The sequence below is a fragment of the Balaenoptera borealis genome, assembly GCF_965194805.1.
Source record: "Balaenoptera borealis genome assembly, chromosome: X".
Classification (NCBI taxonomy): Eukaryota; Metazoa; Chordata; class Mammalia; order Artiodactyla; family Balaenopteridae; genus Balaenoptera; species Balaenoptera borealis.
The window spans coordinates 100,512,313-100,534,088 of NC_138881.1; the positions used below are offsets into that span (position 1 = coordinate 100,512,313).

General features: G+C 46.5%; 1 protein-coding gene and 1 long non-coding RNA gene across 9 annotated transcripts; one reads left to right on the top strand and one right to left on the bottom strand.

Moving 5' to 3' along the window:
* Positions 1-16: 16 nt before the first annotated feature.
* AKAP14 (A-kinase anchoring protein 14) lies at positions 17-20,431 on the top strand. 8 transcript variants are annotated; one of them, XM_082377562.1, is made up of 6 exons: positions 17-431; positions 11,826-11,953; positions 12,043-12,134; positions 16,208-16,387; positions 19,037-19,089; positions 20,223-20,431. In XM_082377562.1, exons 2-6 carry the CDS (start codon positions 11,836-11,838, stop codon positions 20,407-20,409), a joined length of 630 nt encoding a protein of 209 aa, XP_082233688.1. In that variant the 5' UTR covers positions 17-431; positions 11,826-11,835; the 3' UTR covers positions 20,410-20,431. The 8 variants fall into 8 exon arrangements, with proteins under 8 accessions (XP_082233688.1, XP_082233684.1, XP_082233685.1 ...); XM_082377558.1 differs by lacking the exon at positions 17-431 and adding an exon at positions 8,054-9,077; XM_082377559.1 differs by lacking the exon at positions 17-431 and adding an exon at positions 8,054-9,077 and having other exon boundaries at positions 11,829-11,953.
* Positions 2,867-10,002, bottom strand: LOC309620795. Its single transcript, XR_014239632.1, has 2 exons — positions 9,917-10,002; positions 2,867-8,059 (listed from the first exon to the last, which is right to left on the bottom strand). It is a non-coding gene; the product is annotated as an uncharacterized lncRNA (long non-coding RNA).
* Positions 20,432-21,776: the final 1,345 nt, after the last annotated feature.

Below are 21,776 nucleotides of genomic sequence, written 5' to 3' on the forward strand. Positions count from 1 at the left end.
TACACCAAGCACCAATCACTGTGCCTGGTGCCTAATGTGTCACAAATGGTAGTTCCTGCTATTGTAATATTACTGAAAACCATTGTTTCTTCAGAGATTGCTAGGAGAATACAGAAAAAGTAGTACTTTGTTTTTTTTCTAGTTCCTTTTCTGGGTGAATCCTATGTGCTTAAAATTCCAGACCGCACCTTCAACTTTGACGCACTCTGTATCCAGCACATAGTATTCACTTCAGTGTTGATTTTTATTTTAGATTGCTGTGTAGAGCAGCAACAACAGTGATTATGTTTATTAAAATGAGTGTACCGACCATTTGAAATAAAGAATTGCATGTTCAGATGATATGAAGATCTGAAAAGGTGTAACTACTGTGAAGATGGTGATACTCCATGTGTACAGATCAACGCCCCAGGTGACCACAGGACCTCTGGGTGAGAAAACTAAGTTACTTGTCATCCCCATCTTTTATCTAGTTTAACATTTGATCTGCTGGTGACCTTAAACACACCTGCACTGTATAGTTTCCGTTGACCTCATCTTACAGGACAGGGCTTACAGAGGAAGGAGGTGGCAGTCCCTCTTAGAGGAATACTGTATATTGTGCCACCCTGTGATGATGAAACTGTTTAAGGAAAGCTGTGGTCATGGTTAAAAGTTTAATACAACCTCTAGTCTTTATTTAGTGCTACACTGGGCTCATTTTGCTGACTGTTATGAGAAATATCTCTGGAAAGGAAGAGAGAGGGCAGGTAGTACAGATAGGAATACGGGAGACTTACTGACAACATTACTAAATTTGTCACTAAATCTATTGATTTTTAGGTCTGTTCTCTGTCCACTGTACCTCTAGGCGGGGCTCATCCACTAGAGGATTCATCCTTAGATGAATGTCAGGGCTGTATAGCGAGGGGCTACAAAGTGACAGAAAATCAGTTGGTCAGGTTTAGCATTAGCGTCAGAATTCTTCACTCCCTTTTTTGTGGCACTTGCTATGAAATTTAGCCTTATTTTTATACTCCACTGCCAGGGAGTAAACCAGATTAAAACGCACACTTTGAAGCTAGAAGACTATAGTGGTGTGTTGTAGCCTGCATTTCTCTTGATTTTTTGAAAGTGCAGTTAGCCAGAAGGGTTTTCTTACAGCAGCTCTGACAGATGTGGTCTGGCTACTGACCTCGGGTCCATTGGTCACCTGCTTTTAAGGCCAGTTGAAAGGATGCTTGGTAAACGATGCCATTCATTTGGTTTTATTATCTTTTTTATTTATCTTTATTGAAGTATAGTTGATGTACAATATTATATAAGTTTCAGGTATACAACAAAGTCACAATTTTTAAAGGTTACACTCCATTTATAGTTATTATAAAATATTGGCTATATTCCTTGTCCTGTACAATATATCCTTGTAGCTAATTTTATACATATGGTTTTATTCTTTAACTTTTAAAACAGATACTGTATTCACATAGCTCAAAAATCCAACAATATAAGGTATTCAGTGAAAAGACTTGTTCCAGTCCCCTGCCCAGCACCTGCCCCACTGTCACACTACCCCAGAGGGTCTCTATGCATGTAGAAATACAAACACGTGTTCTTCTGTCTTCTGTGATGGTAACATTTGATACACAGTTTACCTTTATGTCACTTGTTTGGAAGAATGGTTCTTGTTTGAAATTATATCTGCCAGGCTGCCATCATTATTTCTAGGGTCAAATGAAACAGTCAGTAGGAAAAGAGTTTGAAAAAGTTTAGAGGAAGCCATACACATTCAGAAGGGGGTTGAAAGAGGATGGCCCTGCCCTTTGGGAAACACTTTTAAGTGAAATATTTATGGAAAAAAAAAGACAACACTCTAGAATCAGCAATTCCAACTTATAAGGACCCTTAGACATCTAGTCCAAATTCTGATTCCTCAGATGAGGAAACAAAGGTTCAGCGATGGGAAGCCATCACCTGGCTAGCTAGTAGCAGACCTGGGACTAGAATCTTGGTGTCTAGACTCCCAACCTAGTGTACTTTTAACTGTTCTTTGTGGCTCACTTCAATAAACACTGCTGAGTGAATGCCACATGCCAGGTACTGTGCCCCAGCTTCGAATAAGACAGCCTCGCCCTTCTGGAGCTCAGTCCGGAGGACTGTAAGGCAATTACAGGATGGGGCGGTGAGTGCTATGACGGGTCTGCAGAAGGTGCTGTGGGAGCACACAGCTGGGATCTGACCCAACCTTCAGATGGGGGGAAGGGAAAGGGCTTCAGGTAAGTTCCAGGTGATGCCCACACCAAGCCAAGTCTTGAAGGTTGGGGAGCATTTACGAGATAAGCAACTGAGGCGAGAAAGCAGCGCGAGCGTGAGGACACAAACTAGCGTGGCTGTGTGGGAAAGAGCCGCACGTCATTGTTCAGAACTAGAGCAAAGAGTGCGCGGCAGGGAGGAGAGGGAAGAGGGACCGGAGAGGCTGGCAGGGCCCAGAACACCAAGGGCCTGGCCCGTCTCCCTTGGGTGTCAGACTTTGTCCAGGGCAGCTGGAAGCCTCTGGGGGCGGCGAGCAGGAGAGTGAGGTGGGGACCTGCATCCATCTGCCGGGCTGCTCTGCAGAGCACGGACTTGAAGACGTGCTTCTCAGCTAGGGTGAGTTTGCCCGTCAGGGCACATTCGGAAAGTTTGGAGACGTTTTCACTGTCACTTGGGGAGTCGGGGGAGGTGCTACTGACATCTAGTGGCTGGAGGCAGGCAATGCTCCTCAACAGCCTACAGTGCAGGGGCCAGCCCCTCCCAGGACAGTTTTAGGGAGCCCACGACGTCAACACTGCTGAGATTGAGAAACTCTGAAAGCAGCGGGGTCTCCATCAAGCAACACGCCAGGAAGTGTTATTTTTTATTTTTATTTTTATTTTGGCACGGCTTGCGGGATCTTAGTTCCCCGACCAGGGATCAAACCCGTGCCCCATGCAGTGGAAGCTCGGAGTCTTAACCACTGGACCGCCAGGGAAGTCCTGAAATGTTGCTGTTTTTTTAAAAAAAAATTCCTATTTATTCAGGTCAGGAGTCTATGGGAGCAACTCCCCTTTTCCTCTCGTTCGTTCCTCGTTCTTTTTTCATTAGAGTTCAGATCCCAGATTCTCTCTCGGCTCATTTCTAAACCTGAACTTTATCCCATCCCTGGAGGCATTTGTTATCCCATGGATGTATCCCAACTCACTGCGAGTGACATGCTTCAAGTCGAGAAGGCAAAGAACAAACCGTTTCTTTTCCGAAGGGCTGTGGAGACTCGGAACTTTGGGGGGATCAGCACATCAGGAGGCTCGCCGCCTTCAGCTGTGTGACCTCACGCAAGTCACTTCACTGCTCTGAGGCTCAGGTCTCCTATCTTCCAAGGGAGGATAGTACGCGCTCTGCACACGTCCCTGGGTATCTGAGACAGTCAGGACGCCATGTATGTGGAGTAGTTTGTAACTGGGCAGCCCTGTGCCTGTGGAGGGGACCACTGCTGGCGCTGCAAGCACCCCTGGAACAGCTGTCCAGTCCACTCCCAGGCCGCCCAAAGGCACTTACCCGACTGTGGTAGGAGGACCCTCAGGCCCACTGCGGAACCAAGTGTAGGTGGCGGTAGCAGTCTTGGGTCCTCTCTTAGAATGAGTGATCACACCTAGGGATTCGCAGAACACCGCAACAAGGACAACAGACCACACTAACCTCGATAAGGACACGCATTGCTCTAAAGGTGTGTTCTGAGAGCAGAGAGGAAAATGCAGTTTCTTGCCACCATGGGGACCGAGTGCCCGGTTACCCCTCTCGGCAGACGTGGCCTGCTCTGTTCTAGGGGAAGGTGGTGACCGGATGGGACTGGAGCTGGCCATCCTCAACAGGGAGCCTCTGGATGGGAGGAGGGTGGAGAGTTAAACATCACTTGGTTTTCAAGATTTCATATCACCCTGATACTTTTGTGACCTGAGAACTCAAATGATTCTACTACACTTTTGTGACACACAAGACACACGGAACGGTTATCGAGGTTTTTCTTTCCCAAGTATGTCGATGCAGATTTTACGTATCTAAAGACACTGGCGTTCAGCTTCTTGGTTTGGGTCCCCGTGTGCTTGTGTAATGCTGCCTTCCTCCACCCCACCTCATCCACACACCCCTGACCCAATATTTCATCTCTGAGGTTTGCATACTCGGGAATATTCTTTTGGGATGTGCTCTTCCTTTGCTTCCCAGATGAAGCTGGAGTAGAGCCTGAGCTAGACCCTGAGGGGTTGAGAATGTTCTTATGACCTTCGCATATGGGGCACTGTCGATAAAAGATGAGGAAATTTCTGTAAGGAATAAATCCAATGCTATGTTTGCATAATCTTTAATTGTTAAAGGTTTCTTTGGCATATTTGTGTACCCTCTGTGTCTGATGCTGTTGGCCATAATATACCTCTCCCACCCCCAAAGCCTCTTTAGCAATGCAGAGCCAAGTCACTGCTTTTGGGATTTCCACAAATCTTGATTGAGGACTAAAGACCTAATTGTTCTTTTCAGGGCATCACTGAGAAAATGGCCTAGCAGATCTTACTTGTGTAAACCCATGTAACTGGTGCTTTACTAGTTTGAACACATTTTGTTTCATCTGTTGTTCTGTTTCTTGGCAGGCGTCTTCCTAAGTTCCAGAAAACATGGAGAAACCAATTATGATATATGGGCTAGAGAGTAGTCAGGTAATAACATTTACAAACAAGTATGCAATTTCAGTTATGACCCTAAAGGACTGTAATACCAAAGGCAATAGGAAAAAAGGGAAGACAATGGAAACACTGAGCATCACTGCCCCCAAGAAAACGAGAATCTTTCCCGTGTGTTTAGGAGTTGCTTTGGTATACCTGCCTGTCCCCCTGTGTGCCACCTACCACACGGCTGGGGAGTGTCTCTTTCACTTAGCAGACAGATTTTTTTCCTTCTAGGTTTAATACCCTTTTTTCTAGAGGCCAGAAAACAGCACAGGCCCCCAGAAGCCCACTCTGGTCTCTCATCTCTAAGAGCCTGGTCTTTGGGGCGAGGTGGGTGGGTCAGGTCTCTAGGGCAACTCTGGAGTTTTCATCTAGTGTCTGTTGGGGGCAGCCCAGTGTGGTTATGACCGTGGAACAGAACATCAAGGCATCACCATCAAAAGTCCAGCCATCCGGGAACAGCTCTGCCACAGTACTTGTGTTCTGAGCATGGCACTGTTCAGTGAGGCACTCGCCCTATGGCAGACCTGCATGCTCAGGAACAGCTGGAATGTTCTGAGTGGTCTTTATGACATCATGACTGTCAGGGACCCACCCACCTGGGACTGACTGGCACAGTCCAGTACTCAGGGTGTGTGGCCTTTATGGATGGAGAATGGGCCTCAGTTTAGGAAAGGCCCTGGGCCCCTACCACCTCCTCTCCCTTCCCGGGACAGTCTGGTGGCCTTTTAGACTGGAAGTGAGGTCACTCTGCCACACACTTAGAACCTGCCCCAACCCAAGATGCCTTGCTACATTTGACTCACTGGTTCTCTTTTCACGTGAGCGCACCTTATCTTCCCACCTAGATTGTAGGTGCATTGAGGGTGGGAACCTTGTCTCACTCAGCTTCACTTCACCACAGTGCCCGCCACCTGTCCACTTTGCAGCACTTAGAAGATATGTGCTGGCTGACTGGGCTCACTTGACAGGAGAACGTCAGCATTTAGCCCGAGCTTCATCGCTGAGAACTGACAGCCTTGCTGGGCATAGGCCGGGAGGAGGAAGGGCGGGGTGGGAGAGTAAGAAGATAAATAAGGGAAGGGGGTGATGGGGTGAGCATGAGGGTACAAGAGGAGGCGAGGGCAGGAACTGGGAGGGAACTGACATGACTGAAGGACTACAGGTGGGAAAGAATAGAATCCAAGGCCCAAGGTGTGGCGTCCTTCCTGGCGCGCTGACGTCAATCGCCCCTGCCAGCACCCCCCAACTGCCCTCAATTCAGGAAGGAGCTGACAGCGACGGAGGCAACTCCTCTAGTGAGCACCGCATCCTGGGTACAGATTCGCCCCACTTCCCATATGCGGGGGGCAAGTGCGGCCCCTGCCCTCTCCCTCCCCTGGCGGAAGGAAGGAAGCCCGGGAGGCGGGCTCGCACGTCTGATCCCGTGTGTCGTCGATGGTCTCCCTGAAGCGGACCGGGCACGCTTCGCGCACTCACCGGGCTGCCGTCAGGGTCCGGAAGGGCTTCGTGGCGGGTCTGGGTCCGCGGGGCACATCTTTGCACGCAGGCTCCGCCTTCTTGCAGGGGCCAGGCTGGACCAGGCGCCGTGTGTGTGGGAGAGGGGCTGCTAAGGCTTATTTCCTGCTCGCCCTCCTCCCGCCCCACCTGCTCCTCTCCGGGCTCCGTGCCACTTCTCCACACTCAGCTGCGCCGGGAAGGAGGCATCCGAGGAGGGCATGCTTTGGAAGAACCTGTCCTCAATGCTGCCTGAGAGTTCAAAAGGCCTCTCAACCTGGACAGCCTGGAGGCCAGAATTTGTCGCTTCAGTGAGTGGCCTGGCTGGGGGTAGGAGGTGAAGTTGTGGCCCACCCACTTGCAGCTCCTGCTTCCAAGAGGAGCCTTTCTAATCGTCTGGGAAATCTCTCCTGGCTCCCTCGCGCAAACATTTTGTCTTCTAGGAGTTTCTCATCGCTGGTCTGCAAGTCTCTCTCCTCCGGGCAATTAAGAATCCCACTGCCTACCCTTCCAGGCCAGGTCCTCACCCTGGGCCTCACACCAATGGCCCCGGGGCTTCTTAGGAGAGGTCTTGCTGCCCCTGCCCACAAAAGCTTGGCATGCAGGAGGCTGGAGCTCTGCTCTTTTGGAATGCATCTACGTAGGGCCTAGTGTTTCCAGTTTCCCCTCTTTCCCCCAGGGAACCCAGGAGGAGGGCAGGGTGTGGACCAGGGCCTGCTATGGCACTAGAAGGTTCATGGCGGTTGGTCTGATGGACCCTGTGGGAGTCAGATCAGCAAACAGAACTGAGGCCAGTCCTTATCATCAATTGTTTTCGTAGATCAGGAGCCTGTGGGCTCACCAATGGCAGCGTCCACACTCCTGCTTTGGCTGCTGGGCATCAAGCCTAAACAGTGAGAGCTCAAGACACACCCGCCCCTGTTATCCTAGGCACATTCTCCTAGCTTTGGGGAAGTGACCGGCTCTTTCTGACTGCTGTACTTTTTGATTCTCCCCGTTATGGTTTGTCTCTTCATTGTCATGATTGTGGTACCTAATGGTTATTGGGCACTGTGGACAAAGAAACTCGCCTGCCATTCTAGTAAACAAAGAATGTTGCCCACCATCAAGCCAGGAGCCACTGCAGCTGCACCCCCAGCCCAACACGGTGCGCCCTGAGGGGAATTCAGAAAGGAGAAAAACAGGATACTGGCTATAGATAGTTAAGATGCATATCTAAGGAATGATTTCAATGAGCCCAGACTCTGGCATCTTCACATACAGAGAAAAGCACTAAAGTCATGAACTTGAGATGTTTTTTGTGATTAGCAATAATCGTTTGATGTTTGACAACATTATTTTTTTTCAGCAAAAACTCCTATATATCGTGGCTCCTCCCTTACCTCTTCAGGATGGTTCCTCAGAGCTCTCTGAGAGGCTGTCTCATGGACTATAGTCCTCAGTAAGGTCCCTGAATAAAACAGAACTTAAAACTTTTAGGTTGTGCTTTTCTTTTCTCCAGTCAACAGCACTTACAGTGTGCCTGTCCTTGTTTTGAGCGCTCTGCATGAATCGCTTCCTTTCATCTTCTTATCAGCCTTATGAAGTGATGCCTATCAAGATCCCCATTGTACACATGAAGCTCAGAGAGGTGAAACAACCTGCCTAAAGTCACAAAGCCAGTGCATGGCAGAGCTGGGGTTTGAAATCCTGTCTGTGATCAGAGCCTGAGTTCCTCCATCTAAGCCACAGTACCTCCCACCCCAGTCCATCCCCAGTCCATCCCAACCTCACTACACCATCTCAGCGGTCTCTGTGTGTGGGTCCTGGATCTGGGTGTGTCTTCCAGGCAGTGAGCTCAGCATTTCATCCTGGATAAAGAGGACACTTAGCAAAGCACTTTCCTTTCTTTATTGGGATTGAGACCAACTGTCTTATGGTAAGAAACCAACCACTCCATATATAAAGCACAGTGGTTAAGGGCAGGGGTTCTGAGACTTAGGGCTTTCATGGATTAAGAGAATTAATAAAACTGGGTCCTAACACAGGGCCAATGACTTTTGATTTCACCATTTAAAAGAACACTATTTATACTACTACTACTACTATTAATAGTACTACTAGAAATAATATCTAACCATTATAGAGAGAGGCTGTGATGTACCAAGCACTGTTCTCAGTCTTTACGTAAATTATCTGATTTGATCCTCATAAAGAACCCTATTCCATAGGCACTGTTATCCCCGTTTTATAGATAAAGAAACTAAGAAACGTTAAGTAAATTGTTCCTGGGTCTGTGCTGATAACCATTACAATATAAGCTCACCCTTGATTCATAAAAGACATCTTTGAAAAAAATCAAGCACACAAGGGAGACTCTAACCTCAGAATTTGGGAATAAATAAGTAAAAGCTCAGTGAAGTTGGACAGCTCTGGGTTTGAGTTTGGGGCAACTTATTTAATACTCTCTGTGCCTCTGTTCAACTGTAATGAAAGCACTGACACCTACCTAATGGGGCTATTGTGAGGAGTAAATAAGCCCTTCCCACGGTGACTGGCACATAATAAGGACCCCCAGTACATACCAGCTGCAGGCTTACTACTCCTCCTGGCACAGCCCTGCGAGCCCATCTGCGGGGGAGAAGCTGGGTATGGACAGGACAGCCTGGTCCTGCTTTGCAGGTCAGATTGTTGCTGTGACTGACTATCCCCCTCTCTCACTAACAGAAGCAGTCAAACATTTGGGCTTTACTTCCCATTGGTTGAAATTGGTGTTGCCTTGGCAGCACTTGTAAACATTCCGGCTGGGAATCCTGGGGAAAAGCTGCCCAGAGACTTTCTGAGGCTTCCCGGGCTACTACTGTTCCAGACAAGGATCTGGTCACTCAGGTATCGAGGGTTATTAAGGGTGGGAGGGTTCCACAAAAAGGACCTGCAATTGTTCTCCCCATTCATCGCTCAGACCACAAACTTGGCCCTGGCCCTTCACACCCATTTTGCCCATCTGGCCTTTCACTAGGAAGGGAAGGGGAGAAAAAGAACTAAGAGAGGCCAGTTGGAGGGATGCTTTAGACTGGTGCCCACAGATGTGTGAGGGTAACATCTGAACTTTCCTGAGCCCTGCTTCCCCCTTGCCCTCTGCCACTGGAGCACAGGGCTCACTGGGTCCTTCCATAGACAAGGCCCCTACCTCATTTGCTAGGTGTTGAAAGGCACAGATTTGGCTTCCAGTCAATTTGTCAAGAGGCAGTTTGCTGAAAGCCAAGTCGCTGAATGACCAAGTAGCCAAATGGGCCATTTTCTGAAGGATCACGTTGCTGTATGGTTAACTCACCAAAGCCTACCGAATTTACCAATTTACCAAAAAACTATTGTTGTCTAACTATAGAGTTTACGGCAAATTACTTTGGCCAAATTGGCATGGGCCTTGGGCTGGGGAGAGCTAGTTCTCTAGAGCTAAGGGCCTCCAGACACCCTTTCCGCCACCCTTCAGGTCCTCCTCACTCTGGGATGGGCAGCCTGAGAAGATTCCGCTTTCCTCCAGAGGATGGAAAACTGTCCACCAGTTGCAGCAACAGGGAACTGAGGCAGAGGCAAACGAGCTTAAAATGCTGACATGAAACCCAAATGAACATGAGTCAGTATTATTCCCAGAATGTTTAAAGGCTGTTCACACCATTTCTGGCCTGACGGCCAGGGGAACTGGGGTTGCTTTGTACAGCACTCACCACACCTTGGGACCAGCGATGTCCAGAAAGGGAACAAAGGGTGACCCTTCTTGAAAGAGGCTCGCAGAAAGAGAGTGAGCACATTCTGGACGGCAGACGGAAATGTGAGATCAGGGCCCCAGGACTCTTTGTGAATCTTGGAGGGAGGAGAGTGGGGTGATTAAGAGCACAGGCTGTGGAGCCGGATGGTCTGGTGTGAGCTTGGCTTCCTCATCTCACATGGTAACGAGAGGCCCTCTCTTTATGACTCAGGGCCCCAGTACTCTTTGTGAATCTTGGAGGGAGGAGAGTGGGGTGATTAAGAGCACAGGCTGTGGAGCCGGATGGTCTGGTGTGAGCTTGGATTCCTCATCTCACATGGTAACGAGAGGCCCTCTCTTTATGACTCAGGGCCCCAGCAGGAAATTGTTGGCATACAGAAAGTAGGAGAGGTCGAGAAGTGTTAAGTAAAGGGAATATTTACAAAGGTGTGGGCAGAGGGTAGGGAAAGGAGGGGCTGGTAACACTGGGGCCATGGGGTTGAGGGGAGAGGAAGGTTACCCTCACCAGACTGACAAGTGGTGAGCGAGCTGCCCTGGGACAGATGGACACCTCCTCCACACAGCCAGCCACAGGTGACCCTGGAGGCGGAGAGCCCCCGGTGAATACATGCCCGGAGCTCACTCTTCTCCCTTCAGCCTGGTTTCCCCATTGTGTGGCACCTCCTGGAAGCCAGAGGGCATGGGAGAGCCCACTGCTGCAGTCCCGGCAGGTCAGCGTTCCAGGGCAGAGAGCGGGGGAGGTGGGGAGAGTGGGCCTGGAAGGGCACAGGGAAGGCCTCCAGCCATGATCTCACAGCGCTGTGCTAAGAGGTAAATGGAAAGAGGCCCATTACACACCCCAAATTGGCAGTTGCTACTTTTACAAAAATAAATAGCTCCCCTGGGAGTGAGAGAGCCACTTTCATGCAGGAATTGCCTACAGGGGGTTTATAACTGGCGCTAGAAGTACGTGACTGCTCCTCAGTGAGGAGACCTCAGTATTATAGCAGGGAAAGAAAGAATCCAAGACTCAAGGGAAAAAGATGGAAAACGTGCAAAGACTTCTAGCTCTGTGATGAACCCTTCACAGCCCTGATAACTCTAATTTCCACAGTCTCAACAAATGGTAAAAGCATTTGGAAAATTTTAGTTATCACTTATAAACATCTTACTAAAATAGGAGCAGACAAATGTTTTCTGAATAAATCTCAAGGCATGAGCCAGCATCATACTTACTGGTGTGACACCAGAAAGCATGCCCACTGAAGCCCGACGCAAAAGGAGGGTCACCATCTCCACTTTCACTTCCATTTTTCCGGAAGTGTTACCCAAAGCTAACACTTATATATCGTAGGAAAAGAGATGGCAAAAAATGATAGTTTCCGGCAGATAATTGTATACCTGGAAAATCCAAGAGAAAAAAACCTGAAAAACGAACCTCTCCTATACTGTACTGCCTCTAATCATTTTGATATACTTTTTTAAAGAGCCACTTGCCCTCAGTGGCCTAAAGCAGGGGCTGAAGTTCTAAGAAAGACTCAACTAGAAATCAATATTGTTGGAACTCTAAGGAAGTTAGGAATCATTTGGCTATGTCTTGCTGAAGTCTTCATGGTTATGAGAATTGGCAAATCCTTGGTTTTCAGGAATATGGACCTCAGCAGCCAGGCACAAAGGGTAAAGAGTGAGGCCTCTCTCCTACCCCAACCCCTAATTCCCTCCATAGAGGCAACACCGTTTCCTGTGTCTTGTGATTCTTCAAGAGATAGTCTGTACTTAGACGAGAGTGTACACACGCGCACACACACACACACACGCAAAAAGTAACTTTTTGAGTTTCTTTTCCCAGTCAAAAGAAAATGAATGTGACTAAAAATGTCAAATTTCAGAAGGAAGTAGATGTGGATAAAGGTCCCTACAAGCCAGATGATGGATACAGAAGACACTCAAAATGTAACTGAACTAGCTCTAGCTTTAGCCAAGAATGCCATCGCTGCTGCTATCAAGTCCATGGAAGGTAGTAATCCTCTTGGGGTGCGTAAAGGATGGTCTCATTATATAACAGCACACTAGGAGGCAACTAATAAACTCATACCTTGTTTGCAGAAGCCGAAAACCCCATCAAAAATATCGACTGGATCACACAGGGTGAATTCACAGAAGAAAGGGGCCGTAAACAAATTGAGGAGTTCATTTCGGTAAGTCCGTTGACCACTCCAGCTCAGCACACAAAGGGGAAGAACAATTAAAAGGCTCCTGTTTGATGCAAGGTGGGAGTCCTTCTAGGAAGCCTAAGCAATGATATCACAGGCGACCTGAATAAATAAAAACTGTCCTCATCTGGGTTGCAAAGTCAAGATGGGATAGTCTTTGAAGGTGAAAAGCCAATTGTATTTTCCGGTGTTTGTGTCGTCCTCACCGTACACCTCCCTAGGAAAATCGGATATTCTCAGCTAAGCAATTTCCCCATGCTGCTGCTCTAAATGGGGGCCTAGTGGCCTAAGGAGGGAGGTGCCCCTCTAAAACGGGGGTTCTCCAGACCCAGCTTTAGAGTTCTCATATTAGCAGAGGGGATGCACACAGATCACGAGTCTTTTTGATTTAGCTTTGGAATGTATTCACTGTACAGTCAGATGCACATGCTCATGAATTTCTTTTCTTTTTCCTCCTGGTCCTGGCTCTGACCTATTTGTGTGGCTTATCCCGGCAGCTCTGGGGAGAAGGCCCTGGGTGGCTTTGCATAACTGGCGGGGTGGATGAAGAAGAATGGCCTGAAATCCCCACTCACTGTATTTCCTTAGAAGAGAAAGCAGTTGAAATTGGTGGAGGCAAACTCTCCCAGCCTGGGAGAAGTCTCCAGCTGTCTCTGATCAGCCCATCCAAGCCTTCCACCCTAAGGGCACTTTCCCAGGCCCAGGAAGGCTTGGTCAGGTGGGAAGGAGGAAAAAGGTCAGGGGTTCCTGGCTCCACACCCTCCATCCGTGATTGCGGCATGGCTCGCCATTGCCATTGCAAGGGGTATCAAGAGCACAGTGAAGAGAAACGGTGCAAAGTACTAGTTGCTCTTGGGCCTTCCTGCTCTGGAGCACATCTCCCATTTGGGTTTGGGCAAAAGTTCCTGCCTGCTGCACCCAAAGTTTGTGAATCAGACTGAAATTGGACACAGAACAAGCAGGAAAATGTTCCCCTGCAGATCCTACTGGTTCTGAGTAAAAGGCAAAAGTCAGTCCGGACAGTGGCCTATAGGGCCCGACGTAATCTGAGTCTCCATCCCCCCTTCCTCCCAACTGCCTGCTCAGACTCCATCACCCACCACCTTCTCCCCGTTCACCTTCCTCACTCCAGCCATGCTTGCCTCCTTGCTGTTCAACTGCCAGGCATGCTCCCACCTCAGGGCCTTTGCACTTGCTGTTCCCGCTGCCGGAACCCTCTCCCCTGAGATCTACTCTCATGGTTTGCACTTTCCCTCTCTTCAGGTCTTTGTTAGGATGCCTTTTGCTCACTGAGGCATTTCCCGGCCACCTGATCTAAAATTGCACCCATCTCTCCTCTGACTTATTTATTTTTTTCATTAGCACTTACCTCTACCTATGATATTAGATTTTATTTACCCTATTGCCTTTTTTCCATCACCAGACCACATGATCCATGAGGGCAGAGACTTTTGTTCATTGCTCTGTCCCCAGGCCTTAGAAAGGTCAGGTACATAGAGGATGTTCTATAAATATGTGTTGAATACATGAACAGATTTATTCTCTCCATACCATTATTCTTCACAGATGAAAAGCTAAGTGAAGGGCTGTTGTGAGGACACAGACAATTAGAAAGTAGAAGGTGACAGAAAAGCTAAAAGCTCTATATAACTCCTGACATAAAATCACCCTGTTCCCAGCCCCACTAATGCAGCAAGCCCTAGAAGTGAAGTCTACCATCTAAGTGCTAGGCATTTCTGATGGAGAACTTTCTCAAGCCTATTGCAGATTTCCCAGAGTCCACCATACACCAGGGGACAGCAAATTAGGAGTTACCATTTCCTGAGTGAGCACTGCTATGTGCCAAGCACCACTAAGCACTTCACATGCATTATCTCATTTAATCCTCACAACAAACCTGTGTATAGGTACCTCAGTGTACCCATTTTACAGATGACGAATCTTGAGGCTCAGAGAGGTTGGGCAATTTGTCCAAAGTCTTTCTGATTAACCAGCAAAATGAAGTTCTGATCATAGGTCTGTCTGATATACTTCTTCCACCTTAACAGGAGAAGTACTTTTTGATGACAGAAATAATGCAGTTTACTATCAATGAAAAATGCAAATTCAAAAGATTTTAAGGTATTGCAATGTGAAAGGGGGCACGGGTTCAATCCCTTGGGAACTAAGATCCCGCATGCCATGCGGTGCGGCTCCCCCCCCAAAAAAAGAATGATTAAATCTGGTATCACAAGGCTTGTGTGTTTGTGGGGAGGGAACCGGTGCACTTATACATTGCCAATGGGCATAATAATTGGTTAATTTTCTTCAGGAATGAAATCTGGCAACAAGAATACGCAAATAAGTTCTTAATATAAGAAAAACTGGAAAATCCCCCATGCCTATCACATACTTAAAATATTTTTACAATAAAATAAGACATCATTATTAAAAAAAAAAAAAACTCTGAGCAAAAAGACACAAAGTAGAAAATGAAAGTTCCCAGATCTACTCCCTCAAATGTCACTTATCATCGATAACAGTTTTGTATATACTTCCAGGTGCCTGTTGATTTTGAGTGTCCAATAATATGTAATTGGCTAAGCCATCCATGGTAGAGTAGCACAATGAGATACTGTTTCCTGGAAGTGAGTATATGAAGCATATGAAGCAATGTTATGTAAAAATGATAAAACATGGGATAACACACACTCACTGCACAGAGATAAAAATGGGAAGAGAGTGGCCTGATGGAGATAGCTGAATTTACTGTGTCTAAGGCTGCTTTAGAAAATCCTAGAACTGAGACATCTGATGGGGTGGAGAGAGCACTGCTCGGGAGCCTGGGTCCCAGCTGTTGTGTGGGATTGTCCCTTCCTATTTCTAGGCCCCAGGATCCTCATCTGCAAAGTGAGGGGCCTTGTTAGATGATCTTTAGGGACCACTCCAATGCTACAAAGTCTGTGATTGTGTGACAGATTAAACATTAGGCCTGAAAAAGTATATCAAATAACACAGAAAGGTTGGGAAAAAAAGGACATGCTCCAACGGGCCTCATGGGGTTGGCTGTCGGACTCCTTCACTGAAAGGGAAAATGATCTATGTAAGAAGACACAGAACTGATCTCAAGGAATCTAGAGTCTGGTGCTCCTCTCTGGCTAACTGAAACAGCCAATTGGGTATAAGTTTGAAATAAAGTTAGCTGAGGCAGAAGGCCAGCCTACATTTTTTTTTTTTTTAAAGGAAGGCCTGAAGTCTTTTTACCATTTCCTCCCAAACTCTCTCTCTACATCACTGGGATTCTTAGACAATCCTACTTCCTTCCTTCTGTGGACCTTCATCTTAATTCAAGATCTTTTTTAGGAAGCTTTCTGTGCCGCAATAGCCAGTACAACGGTGTTCCGTTGAACTTGTGGAACACCTCTGGCATTCAAGGCCTGGTGCCCAGACTCAAGGCTACATCACGCCTGTGTGGACCCTAGGTGTTAGTAAGATCTGTGCTTTGGAGGGGGAAGCTTCTCCAAGGGATCTGAGGGATCTGAATGATCCCTTGCCTGATCTATTCCTTTTCTGACCTTATTTTACCTACCACCTAGGGCTGCAATGAAGTGAGTCTGATTTTCCAAAACAGCTTGTGAAATCAGCCCCCTTACTTTCTAGTCACACCTTTAGGTCTTCTGGAGTAGAGTGAGCAGAACACGTGTTCTAAGCACTTTCTAATTATTTTCCAATTAACCAAAGTTGCCTTCCAAGTAAAGGTCTGGAAGGAGGTTAGCGTGTACATGTGTGTGGTGTGTATGTACACACACACTGAGCGTGGGCCCCTGAGCTCCAAAGCCCAATCTCAAGCGATGTCTGCACTATTCACTTATTTGACATTTTAGCTCCACCTTTTCTCTCCCCTACCTGTGGAGATAAGCGGGAGTTGACTATAGTTTGAATCCCAGTCAAAAGTGTTAGAAATGGATCCAGAAGCAGGGCTGTAACCCCTACTGTTGTGCGCTGCCTTCGTCTAGACAGCTTGAACAGAAGTCTGCTTTTCTTCCTTTGTGTGCTTTTTATTTTTTCCTATGAAACAGAACTGGGAGTATCAAGGCCGCTGGTTGCACTACACAGAGTTTTTAAAGAGGGAAGATGTGATTCACAGCTTCCACTACATCTACTGTGTACACTGGAGCATCCCAACTGCTCGGAGACCCATAGCACGAACCACTGCCAGTGTCTACTTCACCATCAAGATCAACACAAACAAACCTCCGGTAAGCGCTTTCCTTTTCTGCCCTGTTCCCTTCAGTGAGGCTTCGATGAGAATAGAGACTTCTCTTGTCAAGGCCATTGATGGGCCCCTTCTTTGTGAAACAGAACAGTCGTATTTCTGTCCTCGTCTTGCTTGGCCCATCTGCAGCACTTGCCATAGCTGATCACTCCCTCCTCCGTGAAATGTTCCATTTGGCTTCTAGAACAACATTCTCTCCTGGTTTTCCTCCTGCCTCACTGACCATTCCTGCTCTACTGGTCTACTGGCCTCTCCTCCTCTCACCAACCTCTTCATGTTGGAATGTTCCAAAACTCAGGCCTTGAATCTTTTCTCTAGCCTCACCTCCTTGATGATCTTATCCAGTCTCCTGGCTTTAAATGCCACCTCTAGCTTATGATTCCCAAATTTCTATCTCCAGCCCAGATTTCTGCCACTTGGATGTTTAATAAACATCTCACTTATTGTATCCAAAACTGAACTTCTTCTTTGCCTTTCCAAGTCCAACCTACCTGTGCCTTTCTCATCTCAGCTGATGGCCAAAATCCTTGGCGTCATCCTTGACTCTTCTTTTTCACTCACATCCATTAGGAAATCCTGTTGGTCCTACCTTCAAAAATAGGCCCTGATGGGACTCCCCTGGTGGCGCAGTGGTTAAGAATCCGCCTGCCAATGCAGGGGACACGGGTTCGAGCCCTGGTCTGGGAAGATCCCACATGCTGCGGAGCAACTAAGCCCGTGCACCACAACTACTGAGCCTGTGCTCTAGAGCCCGCGTGCCACAACTACTGAAGCCCGCGCACCTAGAGCCCGTGCTCCGCAACAAGAGAAGCTACCGCCATGAGAAGCCCGTGCACCGCAACTAAGAGTAGACCCCGCTTGCCGCAACTAGAGAAAGCCCACGCTCAGCAATGAAGACCCAACGCAGCCAAAAAAAAATTAAAAAAAAAAAATAGGCCCTGAATCCAAGCATTTCTTCCCACTCCACCTCTACCACCCTGGGCCAAGACACCATCATCTCTCACCAAGTTTATTTCAATAGGCTTCTAACTAGTCTCTCTGCTTCCACCCTTACCCGCATCCTGTCTCTTTTCAGCCAGCCGGAGTGAGCCTTGGAAAAATGAAGTTATGTCACGCGTCTGTTTTGAATGTTCCAACATGTTTTTCAAACTCAAAGTGCATGTGAATTACTCAGGGGTCTTGTTAAAAGGAAGATTCTGATTCAGCAGGTCTGGGGCTCAAACTTCTGCATTACAAAGAAGCTCCCAGGGGATGCTGATGCTGCAGGCCCACAGGCCATACTTTGAGTAATGAGGGCCTACAGGCCTTGTGTGATCTGGTTCCTTGTTATTTCGACTTTCCCGTTACTCCTTCCCCCTCACTCTGCTCCAGCCACTCTGATCTTGCTACTCCTTAAATAAGCCAGGTATTGTCCCTCCTCAGGGCTTCTGCGCTTGCTGTTCCCTTTGACTGGAACCCTCTCCCCTAGGTACGTGCACAGCCTGCTCGCTCACCTCCTCCACTGCACTTTCTACCCACCCCCATGATTTTGCTTTTCCTCCATAGCACTTTATCACCTTCTGATCTTCTATGTAACTTCTTATCTTGTTATACTCTGCTCCCCCACCAGAATGTAAGCTTCAGAAAGGCAGGGATTTCTGTCTTGCTGTAAAACAAAGCCTGGTAAATAGCAGGCACTCAATAAATACTTGAAGGAATGACTGCTTGTAGCCACTAGGTCGACCGTGAATATGAAATATGTTGATAGCTGGTGTGAAAGGAGTCCAAATAACATGTATGACTCCAAGGCTAGGGTCCTTAGAACAGGGTTGGTACCAAGCATAATGCCTGGAATACAGCAGATATAAAAATGTTATTTCCCCTCTGCCTTCATCCTTTCAAAGTTATTTGAGGCTCTGCCTGACTCTAAGGCTTTATATATGATGACACAGTGAGCCAACTATGTCCTATATTCATCCTATCCTAGTACAAACTTACCTAGTTGGAGGGTTTGGAACCTGGAGTGATCTAAAGAGGTAAAATCTGTGAGTTCTCACTTCTCCTGGTCATATATCCCGCCATCAGCTGTCTTGCTAACTGGTGAGCTCTAAGATCGGAAAGTGAGGCTGCTGGAGGTGAATGAGACCATGACAAGAGACCACACAGAGACAGGGCTTGGGAGCCTGGCTCTCGCTCAGAATTCCGAGTATAATTTTGGAGGGGACACTGGATGGGGACCACTGAGACAGCATTACAACCTAGATTTTTATGCTGCTTTTAAAATGTTTTTGAACCATATTCATCTATATGGTTTCATTCTTAGGCCATCCCTACAAGGTAAGTTGGTACTGTTGGTTGAGTAAACTGGAGCACGTAAAGAAGGCACATGACTTCCTCATGCTCCTAGTAATGAGAGCACAGCCTCTCTTGACTTGTTTTCAATTTTGTGGATACCCTTAAGGTATTTGTTGCCAAAAAGATCTTTTGGGGAACACAGGTTTGAAGTGAAAAAGAACTACTACCTACAGACCTCCAACTCACAGGGAAAATGAATTCTAGAAATTGAAGAGTCTACTTATGGACACTTGTAGCAATGGAAAGAATCATGAGTTGGTGTGACTGGTCTTGGCTGACAGCTGTCTTTTTCTCTTAGGATACACCCATTGATGTCTCTTACGTCTTTGAGAGCCATTCATGTGTTCACAGGTAATGAACATTTAGAGACTTACTTTATTTTTTATTTTTTTTAAAAATTGGTCATAGCTTTATTCAAACGAGTAAAGTTTTAGCTGGTAGTAAGGCAAAGCACTGTTCATTAACATTTATTTATTTCCCAGTTAGATATATATATATTTTTAAATTTTTTAATCAGTCATCAATTTTATACACATCACTTTACACATGTCAATCCCAATCGCCCAATTCAGCACACCACCATCCCCACCCCACTGCAGTTTTCCCCCCTTGGTGTCCATACGTTTGTTCTCTACATCTGTGTCTCCACTTCTGCCCTGCAACCCGGTTCATCTGTACCATTTTTCTAGGTTCCACATACATGTGTTAATATACGATATTTGTTTTTCTCTTTCTGGCTTACTTCACTCTGTATGACAGTCTCTAGATCCATCCACGTCTCAACAAATGACTCAATTTCGTTCCTTTTTATGGCTGAGTAATATTCCATTGTATATATGTACCACAACTTCTTTATTCATTCGTCTGTTGATGGGCATTTAGGTTGCTTCCATGACCTGGCTATTGTAAATAGTGTTGCAATGAACATTCGGGTGCATGTGTCTTTTTGAATTACAGTTTTTAGAGACTTACTTTAAAAGGGTGGTGGGAAAACTCATCACACTCCAGGAGCCCAGCAGGCCCACAGCCACAGGTAATTTACATAATGGTCACTTTTCTTCTTTGGACCACCTACTCCATTAAGATGGGCTGAAAGTAGGAGTCTGCCTTTGTTCTAGAAAATTGTTTTTATTTTTAGTGTCTCCTTTTTCAGTGATTATAAATGTGAGGATTAGTTGCTGGAGTAGGGTGGGGCCAAGGTAGGTCATGTCTACTGTTTCTATGTGAAACTTCACAGTCACATGGAACTAACATATAACAATTCCTTTTATTTGTACAGCGTCTCTCTTAGAGAATCGTTACATATAAACTCATTAAGCCTTTTATTGAAGGGGCCTAAGGAACAGAGATGACCTTTGTCCCCCACCCACAAAAGGCATTTTGCTCACTAGGAATGTAACAGAGTATACAGGTAATCAATCCCTGGCTCAATGTTTTGTTTCATTTTAAAAACTTCTGTTGTGTTTGTTTTTCTTCCTCTGCAGACCAGGAATGACTCACTTTCAAGAAAAACACCTGAGGGACATTATTGAGGCCAAATATATTTTAATGAATTCAAATATCTTCCAATTCAACAGTGTCAGAATCTTCCAGAATATTTTAGGAATAGATTTCTCATCGGAGTGTGTTAAAAATACGATACTGCACATCAAACCACGGAATATTTATTGAATAATAAACTTGTGGCACACAATCCAGCTGCATTGGTTTTCTTTGCATTCATTCATTTTCCAGTTGGCAACTTCCATCACATTAGCAGAGTAACCAGTAAGTTGTCTTCTATTTTTTTTTAAATTTTATTTATTTATTTATTCATTTATTTTTGGCTGTGTTGGGTCTTCGTTTCTGTGCGAGGGCTTTCTCTAGTTGCGGCAAGTGGGGGCCACTCTTCATCGCGGTGCGCGGGCCTCTCACTATAGCGGCCTCTCTTGTTGCGGAGCACAGGCTCCAGACGCAAAGGCTCAGTAGTTGTGGCTCACGGGCCTAGTCGCTCCGCGGCATGTGGGATCCTCCCAGACCAGGGCTTGAACCTGTGTCTCCTGCATTGGCAGGCAGATTCTCAACCACTGCGCCACCAGGGAAGCCCTGTCTTCTATTTTCTAAAAGGTTTTTCCCATCACTATCTGCATCACTCAAGAGTCTTACAGGTACAAAAGCTGAGTTTAGGGAGTTGCTAAAATTCACCTGTCAGACCAAACTGAGATTGGTCCTTGGCTGCTTGTTCCCCCATTTGAGCCTAAGTCTCTAGCCTGGACACACCTCTTTCATGGGCACAACTAGGGAACAGAAAAAAGGCAACAGTTCTACAGCTCATAATATAACCAGTCTGAAGGGTTTCCCTACTCACAGACCCCTTTATTTACTGCAAGTTAAGCCTCACTGTTAAACAATACATTCTGAAACTATGAAACTGGGCGTGCTGCCTAACACAACACAGCATTACAACTGTGATGGCACCAGGGTGGTTTGAGGATTGGGTGCAATGAAACAGGGAAGGTTCAATCACCACCCTTACTATTTCTTGTCTTCTTCCCATCCTCACGCCAGATCGTTCCTACCATCCCTGTGAGGTTGTCTTGCCTGGCTGCAAGGTTTTAAAACACCAAATACAAAATTATGAGTGATTACTTACAGGTACATCAGAATATGTATTTATGTACACAAGCACTGGAAGGGAACATAGAATACTAAAGACAATTGATGGGGTAAGACTGGGGGTAATTTTTCTTTCTTCTTCTATTTTAACTGTTGCATTTGTGCAATCAATTAAAAAGGAGGGAAAATCTCATCAGAGCAACAGGTGAGGAGGGGGGAAACTAGGTAAGTCTCCTTAGAGAACAAAAAATATATTTCAAATACAATAGCCCTCCCATTTGACTTACGGCTCAGGTGACTAAAACACAGTTTGAAGCAGTAACTCTAATAGGCTGAAAATAAAATACTTTTAGCCCTTTTATTCTTCCCTCCTCTTTCCCAAAGAACATGCTACTGAAGCTATTCTTTGGCAGATCTTTCCTGAAAAAACCTTGATGAAAGAT